The 14,897-nt window shown below is 33.4% G+C and overlaps 1 protein-coding gene across 1 annotated transcript in view; it reads right to left on the bottom strand.

Annotated features, from left to right (window-relative positions):
• tmtc2a (transmembrane O-mannosyltransferase targeting cadherins 2a) overlaps window positions 1-14,897 on the bottom strand; it is a 48,193-nt gene that overhangs the window by 13,503 nt on the left and 19,793 nt on the right. The window contains exon 2 of the mRNA XM_073838656.1: window positions 4,146-4,737. Within this exon, the coding sequence (XP_073694757.1) occupies window positions 4,146-4,737 (592 nt within the window). The remainder of the gene's footprint in view (window positions 1-4,145; window positions 4,738-14,897) is intronic.

Raw genomic sequence — 14,897 nt, forward strand, 5'->3', positions numbered from 1 at the left:
TGGTAAAAATACTCAGACAATTTCACGTAAAATACGCTGAAACTGGGCAAAATTGTTTAGTGTGGTAAAAACACTCAGACAATTTCACATAATATGCGCTGAAACTGGACAAAATTGTTTCGTGTGGTAAAAATACTCAGACAATTTCACGTAAAATACACTGAAACTGGGCAAAATTGTTTAGTGTGGTAAAAATACTCAGACAATTTCCCATAATAATGCTGAAAAGAGGGAAAAACATTTAGCGAGGTGAAAATACTCTGACAATTTTCCCATAATAAACACTGAAACGGGGCAAAATTGTTTTGTGTGGTGAAAATACTAGGGCATTTTTCCATAATAAATGCTGAAATGGGGCAAAAGCGTTTAACGTGGGGAAGATACTTGGATAATTTTCCCATAATAAACTCTGAAACAGGGCATAAACATTTTGCATTGTGAAAATACTCAGACAATTTTCCCATAATAAATGCTGAAACGGGGCAAAAAAATTTTTTGCATGGTGACAGTTCTCTGATAATTTATCTAAAACATTGAGTGGTGAAAATAATTTAATAATTTCCCCATAATAAACACTAAAAAGTTTTATTTTTACATCACTATTTGTTTATCACAGTTTTAAATCCATAATTCATATCTGAATGATAGTAAGGACTATGATTTTCATGTCAGATTGAAAGTTTTGGTCTGGGACAAGCATGCTTAATCTGATGCTCATATAACACAGAAAAAGTTAAAAGAAAAAAAAAATGGCACATTAAAAGAGGAAAAACACCCCTTTGCCTTTATACTATACACTACATACTGCATACTGAACAGTCCTTTGAGTGTAAAATTGAAAAATCCTTTCTCGTATAATTGCCTCTTTGGGCAAAGCATGGCAATTGACCGAGTGCATATTGGGGAAGTCGAGCTCAAAGACTTGGGAAATTAGATGCCACAAATATCGATTTCTTTATTTCACACACAAAGGGTCAGAAACTTATGGACTAAAGCCACAATAGATCCTCCACTCCCACTGAGCGTGACACTTCAATCTATGGTTCAGGGCTAAACTGAATGAGCACTATTTCATCACCTGTTTTTGTTCCCGCTCTTTTGTACTAAACTCTAAAATCAATCTTAGATCAGAGATGCTATAAAGACCTTACCAATGGAGATGTGAAGGACAACCAGGCAAACAGCAATTTTATAAAGTTTCTGCATCATGTTTCAATTTAGCAACTAAAATCACAACAAAAAGCCTGCAAAATCCAGACAGAAATACTCAGGGCGTTGGAGGACGTTGATGAAGTAAACTCATTACGCTGTAGAGGACAAAGGAAGTGCTTGTTTTAGCTGCTGCTAATCACACTACTCATAATAGGAAAGCTTGTGAGACTATAGCCTTCTACACTGGGACTTCATCCAAGTTCAATCAGGATCTTTCAGTTTTTAACATCAAGAAATGGCAGGATAGTCTAAATAACATCAATACATATAACACCTCAGACAGATCATGCATCTAAAAGTCATTACACACCAGGAATGAACTGTATTCAAGGAAATGTGAGATCCACGGCATCATTTCACAGCTGAGTTTCCTTTCACAGCAAAAATGCCGCCACATTAATCAAATCGTTGCCTGTTATGAGCAAATCTTGCCACTCGCACAACATTAAGACAAACGAGCCGAAATATTGTGCCTGTCATCGTTGAATTACCTTAAAAGCGTTTCTCGAAGCTTGAAAGATTGATTTACCTTGCTAATCAGTCATTCAACTTTGCATTTTCCCTTTAAAAGTTCAACACTCAAATTAGCATTTTCGCATTTTTCCAGAACAAGAAAACTTGGCTGGAGAAGTATAGATCCTGTGCTAAACCAGCAGCCATGAGCAATGCAGAAAAAGGGCAGAACGCATTCCAGACAATCACCCCAGCTTTATCTCATCTCAGTCCGATTAGAGAGCAAATGGGATGAAAAATTGCCCTCTATCTGCATTGTGCGCTCATATGGCCGAACCTCAAAACTAATCTACACCGTATTGTTTTAGACTCGCACCGCATTCTGCTCAAATCAAAGCAATATCACATATCAGGGGTGTTGTAGCCTCTGGAATATCAATGAGGGCGCTCTATCTGTTTTCATTACCCTGATATGCATTCATTACCGCGTAAAGTCTAAGACGCGTGGCATTAAATATGCAAAGTCAAAGCCTCGCTGCTCAAAAACCATTTCGGAAGATCCTGTGGGATTTTTTATTGTTGACCATTCCTTCTGCATTTAATGAAGCCCCTGTGAAACACTGAAAGCCAATGAGCTGGTTTTACACCATGGGACTAAGAGTAAACGAGAAAGTGCTTTGAAAAAGAGAAAGAGAGGAAGTGAGGGCATAGTTTCCCTTCCTCTCTACTCTTCCTCCTCATCCTCTTTTTCTCCCTCTGTTTGCGTTCCCAGGCGCTCGTGGTCGTCTGGAGGGTTTGTAATCTTTCCCTGTCGCCCCTCTCGTGCGCCTCATGATTACCAGCAAGAAAAGCCGGAGACACGGGCAGAGAGGCCATGATAAAGAGCCCAGATGTGCAGTGTGGTTGGCATCTGTGTACAGTGTCTGGACTGGTAAGATTACCCTTGCATTATTGTCTGGAAACGGGTGGAGGAGACCTGCAAAAATTTCTGTTTATCATAATATTGATAAAAAGGGACATTTAAAGATTAGTTTTGTATATTATACAGGAACAGATCAGAGTTTAAGTGTTTTCCCATAGCACAGCTAAATGGCATTTGCCATCATGCAGTGCTTACCATTTGTCTGTTTAAAAGGGTAATCTTAACAGGATAAAACAAAGTGAAATGCTCCTTTTATATGAAAATGTCAACAAGTAAAAGTCATTTTCAGGGTTCCCATATTTTCCAAGAATTTGTTTTCCATGGAAATTTAAAGTGATGCTTGAAGTACCTTAAGAAATGTGACCACAAAACCAGTCGTAAGCCAAATATCATTAGTGAATTAAGTAAAGATAAATTAAGTAAAGTAAATTTTCTTACCGTAAATATAACAAAACTTAATTTGTATTTAGTAGTACGCATTGCTAGGAGATTCATTTGAACAACTTTAAAGGCCCCCCCCCCCCCATCCTAATATTGTCCTATCCATACAACATCAATGGAAAGCTTATTTATTCAGCTTTCAGATGATCCAAAAATGAACCCTTATGAGGTCAATTTTGTGGTCCACGGTCACAAATACTGAAATAATATAAAAAGGGGCTCTACTCTGTGAATATTGGCATGGCAGTTTAATTCCGCTACTTGCATGTTGTCCCTCGCTACCATTGATGCTTATTTTACTTACTGAACATACTTATATTCACTGTTATAAGAGCATTTTATAGAAGTTAAATTCCATTGCCATTCAGTAAAAGCATTTTGAAGCTTTAAGCAAAAAAAGGTTCTGCACTGAAAACCAGAAAGTGGCATATATTGTATTAAATATATGACTAAATGTCCATGTTAAAATATTTATAATTAAATTTGATATAATCAGCAGAAAGAAGTGACATTTTCCAGCACCTATGAAGATCATTAAAATCAGTACCCATACACGTTCACACAAAGTTGCACCAGTGTTATTTTAATATTTAAAGTAATTTTTATTTATTTGGCTTTAATTTTCAAGTTTGTTTTTATTTTAATTCTAATTGTATGCATTTTCATCATTTGTAATAGTTTCTATTTTATTTTAGCATTTTTGATTCATTTATTTTTATTTCAGTTTTAGTTTTAGGTAAGTTTAAGTTTTTTCAGTCATTTTTGTGCTTCAGATTTCTTCTTTTTTTTGGGGGGGGGGACATGTCATGAACCTTCAGGCCTATGGGTCATTAGTTTTCAGTTTCAGTGTTAAAACATTAAAAGACAGCTCAGTTTATAAGATATTTAGGTCCTGGACTACAAGAAATACAGATTTTCAATACATTTTTGAGTTTCTGGTATTCGTGATTTAAGCTGAAATACATTTTTAACTAGAATCTGGCTTTATATAAGTATATTTAGAAAACTTTTTATAGCCGGTTAAGTTTCAGGACTGGTTTTCTCCCACTCCGTGTCCCTGTTACATGATTTCTGCTTGTACCTTAAAAAGATCCCCACAATGAGAATCAGATCTCACCTTCAGCACCATCATTAGCGCTTGCTGGAGTCTTAGACGATGCACAACAAAGAGGTCATAAACAGCTGACACGGCCAGAGCAGTCACTCCCTGCTCCTTCCACAGCAATGCAGCGGCGGCAGCACCCAAACTCCCAGCCATCCACAGTTTTGTCCGCCATACAACCCCATCTGAGTATGTTGCATTGGGCCTGAGATGGCAGTACTGGGCATAACAGATCAGAGACAACAAGAAGCAAAAGGCTGCACCCACATCTGCTCGCCCCACCACCCCAGCTACCGCTTCAGTGTGTATGGGATGAGAGGCGAAGAGCAGGCCTGCCAACAGGCTCCACGGTCCTCCTCCAAGTAGGGAGCGACAGAATGCAGTGAAGAGTGCAGTGACGCAGCAGTGCAGGCCCACGTTGACCAGATGGTAGCTCCAGGGGTCCAAGCCACCCAAGGCATAGTTGAGGCGGAAAGAGAGGGTGCAAAGGGGGCGGAAAGACTTGTGGCTGCCACTGTGGGTAAGCAGAGTACCCCAGAAGTCATCATACAGGATGTTCATCCATGGAGTGTCCGGTAGGAGGTCTTGGTTGGTTTTGATTGCACGGCTAAAGATGATGGAGAGAATAAAGAGGTAACATAATAAATGGGTGCCGTAATAAACAACTTTAACATTATAAAAGTGGCATGAAATCTCTGTTTACAACTCTGTTAATTGACTGACAGCCCTAGTTATAACAATTAACGGAAGATGATGTAAGACCCAGCATCAAACAACATATTTACAGTTTTAAAGGCATAATCTCTCATGACGTCAAAATTAGCGTGTTAACAGAGACAATTCTTTTTTCCTGTTTGACAGCGTTAAAAATATTAACTAGTGTTGGCTCACTACTCACAACTGTATGGGATTTTTTTGTGCCAATAATAATGAACGTAACTTCGTTTGTGCCCATTAGCCAATCAGAGTAGATCGCTGTTAAGAAACCTCCCCAACCTCCCTTTTGGCACAAAACCATTTTTTCATTTTCATTGTGTTTTTCTTCTTTTGCATTGGCATATTTTTGATCGTTTCTTGGAAAGTTACGTTCAGTTTTATAAAGTTACGTTCATTATTATTGGCACAAAAATCCCATACAACTGCTGCTTCTGTCTGTTTTTTCTTGACAAAAAGTTTATTTAGACGCAGAACGTCTTTACGACCACATCAATCGGGAGACTTTTCAGATGTTAACTTAGAAGTTATTCTTTAAAGTCTAATAAATGTTCAAATTGATAGCTCTCAATTATACTGTAATGTTGAATTGCTATAGTCAATGGTTAAATATTAGGAAATCAGTAATACTCACCTTAAGTTAAAAATATATATAAAAAATATATTAAAAATATAATGCCTTTATGTTGTTTTTCTGCACTAATTTAAAAGATTGAATGTGAAATTATTGCAACATAAAAGTATATTTAAAAACGTTATTGTAAGGTGGAATTAATCGTGAATAATCACAATTAATTTCACAAAAATTCACAATTAATTCGTACAATTTCTCTTAATCGATTGACAGCACCGTTTTGCACATTCTTCATAAAGAGCAACATGAAAGCTTCGATTTTCAAATATTTGACATCACTTTGATCCCAAATTATTACCAGAGGGTTTTTATATAAATATGTGACCCTGGACCAAAAAAAAAAAAAAAAACAGTTGTAAGCAGCAATTGCCAACAATACATTTTTTGGGTCAAAAAATGTTCATTTATTCTAAACATTATTAGGATATTAAGTAAAGGTCATGTTACAAAAAGATATTTTGTTAATTTACTACTGTAAATATAGAAAAAGTTCATTTTTGATTAGTAATATGCATTGCTAAGAAATTCATTTGGACAACTTTAAAGGCGATTTTCTCAGTTTTTAGTTTTACATTTTTTCGCACCCTCAGATTCAAGATTTTCAAATAGTTGTATCTCGGCCAAATATTGTTCTATCAAACCACACATCAATGCAAATAATATTTATCCAGCTTTCAGATGATGTATACATCTCAATTGACCCTTATGACTGGTTTTGTGGTCTATGCACATACGTAGAAAATAATTAAAAATAAATTTAAATAATTATTTTAATTTATTAAATAAATTATATAATAAATTAGTAAAATTTAATAAATATTTTTAATATAATGCCATCCTAACACAGCTTTCTCTCTCAATGTATTAAGGACTGTAATTGGTAACAGTGCCTGTGATCTCATTGGGTTTCACAGTGTATTAAATAAAGCCATCACTTTCCTCCTGTCCCAGCAGTGACAGTAGCACAATATATGCGCTTGCTTAATGCATTCACCAGCTTAATGTATTCTTTTCATTTGTGATGGGCAATGACGTGGGAGTGGAGCTGATTTGAATATTTAAATTACAATGATCTCCAAAGGGTGAGATTGAAAGCCAAGGCGACAGGGGAATGAAAACGGGCGCATTTACTTTATCTCAGAGTACAAAAGAATGAAAAGTGAGACCAACTAAAGAAAAAAATCCAAGAAATAAAATTAAACAAAAGTAAGTCAGAGGGGAAATCTTACAGTAGCTAGAAAGCAGTAATATGGAATGCAATAAACATCCAACAAAAATACATCATAAAAAAAAACAAATACATCCCCCCAAAAAGAAATAGAGACAAAGAGTAAAACTTTTGGAGTCTGTGTTTCAGAGGTAGTTAATACATCAAGACTTCAGTACAAGTAGCAGTTTCCTGTGACCCATATCTCTGTCTATAGAGCTCTGTGACTCCATGAGAAAGCCTGCACTTGTTTTCAAGTCAGGAAACACAATGCTGGGAAAGTGAAGGGATTGACGGCCGCCATCACGCTATGACCCCTGCAGTGAGGTCATGGTTTAGTACACTGATCATCACTACAAATGTAACACGGGACCACAAAAAGAAGTCATAAAGGGTCAATTTTTTTTTGCTTTTCATTGATGTATGGTTTGTTAGGATAGGACAATATTTGGCCGTGATACAACTATTTGGAAATCTAATTATTGAGAAAATCGTCTTTAAAGTTGTCCAAATGAAGTTCTTAGCAATCCACATCACTAATCAAAAATAAAGTTTTGATATATTTACAGTAGGAAATTTACAAAATATCTTCATGGAACATGATCTTAAGGTGAGACACTGCAGGTGAATAGGGTAAAAAAAATAACTAATAGTTATCACCTTACTTACTCAGTTGATTGATTACATTGACAACTGCAAACATTTTTTGTATTACAAGTTTTCTAAAATGTTAGGTTTTAATATGCAAATGAGGCATTGTTTAATGAAATATGCGCTAAATTGCATACATTTCTAGTAAAAAAAATTTGAACACTGGATAAAGTCGGTTTCAATATTCTTGTTTAATTTTTTTTGACAAAATCGAGCCAAATGTTTTTACAGAAATTTTTGGTCTCATTTTGTCACTCCATAATTCCTAAAATATTTAGAACAGGCAGAAAACAATAGATTTTTTTACAGTTTTTTGGGGAATAAAATGTTGCATAAAACCTTGAACAAATCCCTCTGTAAAAACCTTCAGGATATAGTCAGGAATAAAAAAAATTAGGTTTGGTGTGTGTAAATGCTACTGAAGTGGAGATTTATGTCTCAGTCCAGGAGAAAAAAACTCATTTTGAGAAAACAGCCTTTAAAAAATATATTGTAATTGAAATCTATTGACACAAATAGATAAAGTGCTATAAAACAAACACTTAACAGTGTCTTTTGGATGTATTCTTTCCACTAGTCTGAAAAAAAAAACACTATAAAACAACAAAAAGCCCAAAAACTTGGCAGGTGCATGAAAAAACATTTTTGCCTGCAGTGTCTCCCCTTAATATCCTAATGATTTTTGGCATAAAAGAAAAATCGATCATTTTGACCCATACAATGTATTTTTAGCTCTTGCTACAAATATACCCGTGCTACTTAAGACTGGTTTTCTGGTCCAGGGTCACAAATGTTACTCCACATATTGGCATTTTCTTTATTCTACTGACATTCTTGATTCTATTCAAGTGCTCAATAAAGAAAATGCATTTCTAGACAGTACATTCTGAACGTTTCAGAAATGCACCACAGTGTTTGCAAACAATTGCACATTATTAACACTTATCTGGATTTGTGTAGGTGCTTATGTCATGTATATTTGATTATGAGGTAATCTTGTTCTAATTGGGTCACTGCAAATCAGATTACTGTGACTATAGTTTGGTCCATTATGAGTTTTACTTTGAGGTCATGACTGAAGGTATTAGCAAATACCATGTGCTGCTCTAAACACTATTACAAACACACTCAGAAGCAAAGATGTAGACAGACAAACTAGCGTACCCTGTGTGTATACATTTTGTGTGGTCCAATTGAATTTATATAATCCGAGATGCTTATCGGTTGACGGCTGTGACACTGACCTCTTGAGCTTCTCCAAAATATTTAAGTTTTATAGCAAAGGTCTACGTCACCACTTACCATTCCTCATTTGTCCCAAATATAAGCAGTGCGTGAGAAAACTGGTTGTTTTAAATAATAGTAATCAGGCTTAGTTACACTACTTTGGACCTTGTGGGCCTATAAATATACTTTTCCCTAAAATTTGTCATTTGTCTCCTCGAGAGACTACAGAACTGCAGATCTATCCCCGGGCATCTATCCTTGCTCAGTGGCAATGCAGTTTACACCACATACATTTCAAGTTTTCAGCTTCCAGTGGTGTTTATAATCTCTATTAATCACTTGTGAGTCGCCTTACAGAGCCTCTCAGTCACTGGGAGTTCAGAAGGTTAATGCAGTTGACTGTGAGGGCTGCTTGATGTGAAGTCATTATTCATTTCTAACCTAGCCTGTGCTAGGAAAGTAATCAGATGAAATGAGCAGTTTAGAGTAAGAGTAAAAGGAGAACGAATTATGTTGCACATCGTTCATAAGCAGTCAGTATATATATCGCACATTTTCAAAATAAAAAAAGTTGGTGGTTTGCTAAAACAATTTATCTGCTCTATATAATTAGACTAGTTTCAGTTGCCACTTTGATTAAAGGCAAACATTTCAGGTGGAATGCTTACAAAACATGTAAATATTTCATTGATATAATAATAATAATAATAATAATAATAATAATAATAATAATAATAATAATAATAGTTTTCATAAATATGAATTTATTTATATGAAATTAGCATTACAAAAAAGTATGATGATGATTAATAATAATAAGTGTAATCTGATGTAGTTTACAAAAAAAATTATTTATTTATTTATTTATTTATGTTACAAATATTATAGAATTATAGATTTTGTCTTTTTAAATTGTATTTTCTTTGTTTGGCACTTGAATAATAATAATAATAATAATAATAATAATAATAATAATTATTATTATTATTATTAATATAATAAGTTACTTTATTTATAATATAATACATTTATATTAATACATTTATATCAATTATTATTATTATTATTATTATAATTTTTATTGTGCTTATTTGTATCAACTTATTACTTTATAAACAAAATGATTAATATTATTACTTTATTTTTATGCATTTATAATAAATTATGCAATAATAATAATTTTTGTTTTGTTTTTGTTTATGTGCTTACCAATTACTTTTTCTAAGCTAAATTATTATTAATATTATTATATTTGATGCATTTATTTCTATTAACATATTATTATTAGTAATAATAATATGACATTACTACATCAATCCAAAATAATAATAGTAAATTATTATTATTATTATTATTAATTTTTATTGCTGTGATTAATATTTAGATAAACTTATTCTTTTTTATAAACTAAATTATTATTATTATTATTATTATTATTATTATTATTATTATTATTATTATTATTATTATTATATTTTATGCATTTATTTGTATAAACTTACATTAGTAGTAGTATGACAAATTATTACATAATAATAATAATAATTATTATTATTATTATTATTATTATTATTATCATCATCATCATCTCTGGTCGAGTCCCGGAGAGTGACCGAGAGAATCTAAAGAAATAAAGAAATAATAATAATAATAATAATAATAAATTATTATTATTATTATTATTATTATTATTATTATTATTATTATTATTATTATTATTATTATAGATTTTAAAGATCGTATTCTACCACCTGTCAAATAGCTAATGTGCAGAGAAAAAAAACACTGAATCTCATATTGGCAGATTAGTGTGAACATTGGAGCAGGACGGAGCGGTTTTGCATCCCTGCACAGGGAAACATGGCTGTGGTGTTAATCTGATGCTAACAGGATTACAGGCATATCATAGAGCCAGAGTATTTTAGGGACACAGCTGGAGGACAAGGTGTTAATCATTTTAAACCTGTCCCAACAGAGATGTATGCAACCCTTGTGTTTGTGCATTCAACAAACTCAGTAATAAAAAACAATCAGCCATCTTAAAAAATAAATGGACTAAAATGTTATTTAACAAGAAGGAACAACTGCAAATGTTTTCCAACAGATTCAAGCAAATCCCATTTGCAGTCTTTACAACCCCATCCTGGCAAGTATTCACAAACGTTCTATAGAAAACAATTCTAAGGAAAACTGGCATCAAAAACACTCATAAATGTCACTGCATTCACAAATGCTGGGCCGCTATGTTGGATTTGTTTCACTTAATTCATACTGGCCCTATTGATTTAAAGAAACCAAGTGTAAAAACATCTATTAAGCCATGAAGCAAAAGTATAAGATGTTATGATGTAGTACGTGAAGCAATTCTTCACTGAATTCACTAAAAATATGATTTCTTAAGATCTTTTATTACGTTTTGAACCCTCTTCCACAACACGCAGCCCATATTTCAGTTGTTGAGGAGACGCCAGTGTTGCGTTATGGTACACAACATCTGATATACATCATAAACTCATTACAGCAGAAATGTCTGATCCTGCTGATCCTTTCTCCCATATGGCTTCTGGCTATAACATCACCACTGAAAAGTGCGCTCCACTTTTAATCAGCAACAATATTTCATGTCATCCATCTGAAAGGTTAAGTATGCAACATATACAGCACCAGTCAAAAAGGCCAAATTTATGGTTCTTGTGATCTGAAGGCGTAAGTTTAAATGTTTAAATTAGATTTGCAGACAATATAAAGCATCTACATAAGAAATTATTTACAACTTTTGGTTGTTTGGTCACAATATAATGTATTGATTTTATTATTTTGACAGTTAACGGCCAACTTTCAACCAAGAAGAATAAATCCAATGCCGCCATTCATCAACATACGTTCACATTAAAGCCATCTATAGGGGTCATGTAGTGAACAAAAGCAAAAAACTGAAGTAAAGAGGCAGTGATCAAAGCCACTAGGCACTTACAGCTGGCCAGATGTTTAAGCCAACTCTGGCATGAGCATTTAACTAGGCCAAGATCCTGATTAAGATTTAGCCCTCTTGTCTACTGGAACCCATTCATAAGCGCAAAAAATGTACAACAGCCAATCGGAGCGTAAATGCTTTTTTTTTCGGTCATCAAAGACGCTGTCAGACTTGGGTGGAGCAGGGAAATGGTAGTGTCCTTCAGTGCTGGACTCTTTCATCTGCTCAGAGAACACTTCCTGATTAGCACAACAACAGCTACAGGAGAAATCTTGCCAAGGCCTGTTATGACTTACAGCGACAGCATACAGCAATCCAGGACATTTAATTAGATCAAAATGTTTACACATGAAAAAAATAAAATAAACACAAAAATTGAAAATTAGATTTATTTTGCTAGGAAAAACTGCAAAATAGTAACTTTTTGACACGTTTCTCCTTAATAAATAAATGTATTAAAGCAGATGCAAACTTAATTAGGACTTGATAAGCCCAAGTAAACAGAGATAAATAATGAATAGAAAAATAAACCAGACACCTAAATACACAGATGAAAGCCCGTTTCTTTCTAACTTCTTTTCTCAGAATTGTTAATTGTCTTCCCCTCAAAACTGGACTTTGTAACTCGCAATTGCGAGTTTATATTTCGCAATTAAGAATAAGTCAGAATTGCAAGATATAAACTTACAATTCGGAATTTTTCTCAAAATTGCGTGATATAAACTCACAATTCGGACTTTTTCTCAAAATTGCAAGATATAAACTCACAATTCGGACTTTTTCTCAAAATTGCGTGATATAAACTCACAATTCGGACTTTTTCTCAAAATTGCGTGATATAAACTCACAATTCGGACTTTTTCTCAAAATTGCGTGATATAAACTCACAATTCGGACTTTTTCTCAAAATTGCAAGATATAAACTCACAATTCGGACTTTTTCTCAAAATTGCGTGATATAAACTCACAATTCGGACTTTTTCTCAAAATTGCGTGATATAAACTCACAATTCGGACTTTTTCTCAAAATTGCAAGATATAAACTCACAATTCGGACTTTTTCTCAAAATTGCAAGATATAAACTCACAATTCGGACTTTTTCTCAAAATTGCAAGATATAAACTCACAATTCGGACTTTTCTCAAAATTGCGTGATATAAACTCACAATTCGGACTTTTTCTCAAAATTGCGTGATATAAACTCACAATTCGGACTTTTTCTCAAAATTGCAAGATATAAACTCACAATTCGGACTTTTTCTCAAAATTGCGTGATATAAACTCACAATTCGGACTTTTTCTCAAAATTGCGTGATATAAACTCACAATTCGGACTTTTTCTCAAAATTGCGTGATATAAACTCACAATTCGGACTTTTTCTCAAAATTGCAAGATATAAACTCACAATTCGGACTTTTTCTCAAAATTGCGTGATATAAACTCACAATTCGGACTTTTTCTCAAAATTGCGTGATATAAACTCACAATTCGGACTTTTTCTCAAAATTGCGTGATATAAACTCACAATTCGGACTTTTTCTCAAAATTGCGTGATATAAACTCACAATTCGGACTTTTTCTCAAAATTGCAAGATATAAACTCACAATTCGGACTTTTTCTCAAAATTGCGTGATATATACATTTAAAAATGGACTAATAAACTGAAAAAATTAATGAATAGAAAAATAAACCAGACACCTAAATACACAGATGAAAGCCCGTTTCTTTCTAACTTCTTTTCTCAGAATTGTTAATTGTCTTCCCCTCAAAACTGGACTTTGTAACTCGCAATTGCGAGTTTATATTTCGCAATTAAGAATAAGTCAGAATTGCATGATATAAACTCACAATTCGGAATTTTTCTCAAAATTGCAAGACATAAACTCACAATTCGGACTTTTTCTCAAAATTGCAAGATATAAACTCACAATTCGGACTTTTTCTCAAAATTGCGTGATATAAACTCACAATTCGGACTTTTTCTCAAAATTGCAAGATATAAACTCACAATTCAGACTTTTTCTCAAAATTGCGTGATATAAACTCACAATTCGGACTTTTTCTCAAAATTGCGTGATATAAACTCACAACTGCGAGATATAAATGCAAGTTTGTATCTCGCAATTCTGACTTATTCTTAGAATTGTGAAATATAAACTCGCAATGGCGAGTTATAAAGTCCAGTTTTGAGGGGAAAAGACTGATATGTTCTCAGAATTGTGAGTTTTTCTTACAATTTTGACTTAACTCGCAATTGTGTATTATAAAGTCAGAATTGAAAGATATGAACTTGTAATTCTAAGAAAAAATGTCTAAATTGTGAGTTTATTTCTAAGACTTGCAACTCTGACTTTATAACTTGCAATTGCACATTTATATCACAAAATTCTGGGAAAAAAGTCAGATTTGTGTGTTTATTTCTCAGAATTGCGAGTTTATTTCCCAAAACTGTGAGTTTGTCTCACAATTCTGACTATATAACTTGCAATTACAAGTTTGTATCATGCAATTTTGGGAAAAACGTCAGAATTTTGAGTTTATTTCTTAGAATTGCAAATTTATTTCTCAGTATTGCAAGTTTGTTTCTAATAATTTCGAGTTTGTCTCGCAATTCTGACCATATAACTCGCAATTGCAAGTTTATATCACTCAATTTTGAGAAAAAAGTCAGAATTGTGAGTTTATTTCTCAGAATTGCAAGTTTGTTTCTAAGAATTGCGAGTTTGTTTCGCAACTCTGACTTATAATATATATATCTCGCAATTTCAAGTTTGTATCACGCAATTTTGAGAAAGTCAGAATTTTGAGTTCATTTTTTAGAACTGCGAGTTTGTCTTGCAACTCTGACTTTATAACTTGCAATTGCTTGTTTATATCACGAAATTCTGAGGAAAAGTCAGAATTGCAAGTTTATTTTTCAGAACTGCAAGTTTATTTCTCAGAAATGCAAGTTTATTTTTTCAGAATTGAGTTTATTTCTCAGAATTGCAAGTTTATGTCCCACAATTCTGACTCCATAACTCTCAATTGCAAGTTTTTAACATGCAAATCTGAGAAAAAAAGTCAAAATTGTGAGTTTAATTCTCAGAATTGTGAGTTTGTTTCTCAGAATTGCGAGCTTGTTTCTCAGATTTGCGAGCTTAATTCTCAGAATTGCAAGTTTAATTCTCAGAATAGCGAGTTTGTTTCTCAGAATTGCGAGTTTAATCGGCAGAACTGCGAATTTAAATCTCAGAACTGTGAGTTTGTTTCTCAGAACTGTGAGTTTGTTTCTCAGAATTGCGAGTTTATTTCTCAGAATTGCAAGTTTAAGTCTCAGAATTGCAAGTTTAATTCTCAGAATTGTGAGTTTGTCTC

The sequence above is a fragment of the Garra rufa genome, chromosome 4 (assembly GCF_049309525.1).
Source record: "Garra rufa chromosome 4, GarRuf1.0, whole genome shotgun sequence".
NCBI lineage: Eukaryota > Metazoa > Chordata > Actinopteri > Cypriniformes > Cyprinidae > Garra > Garra rufa.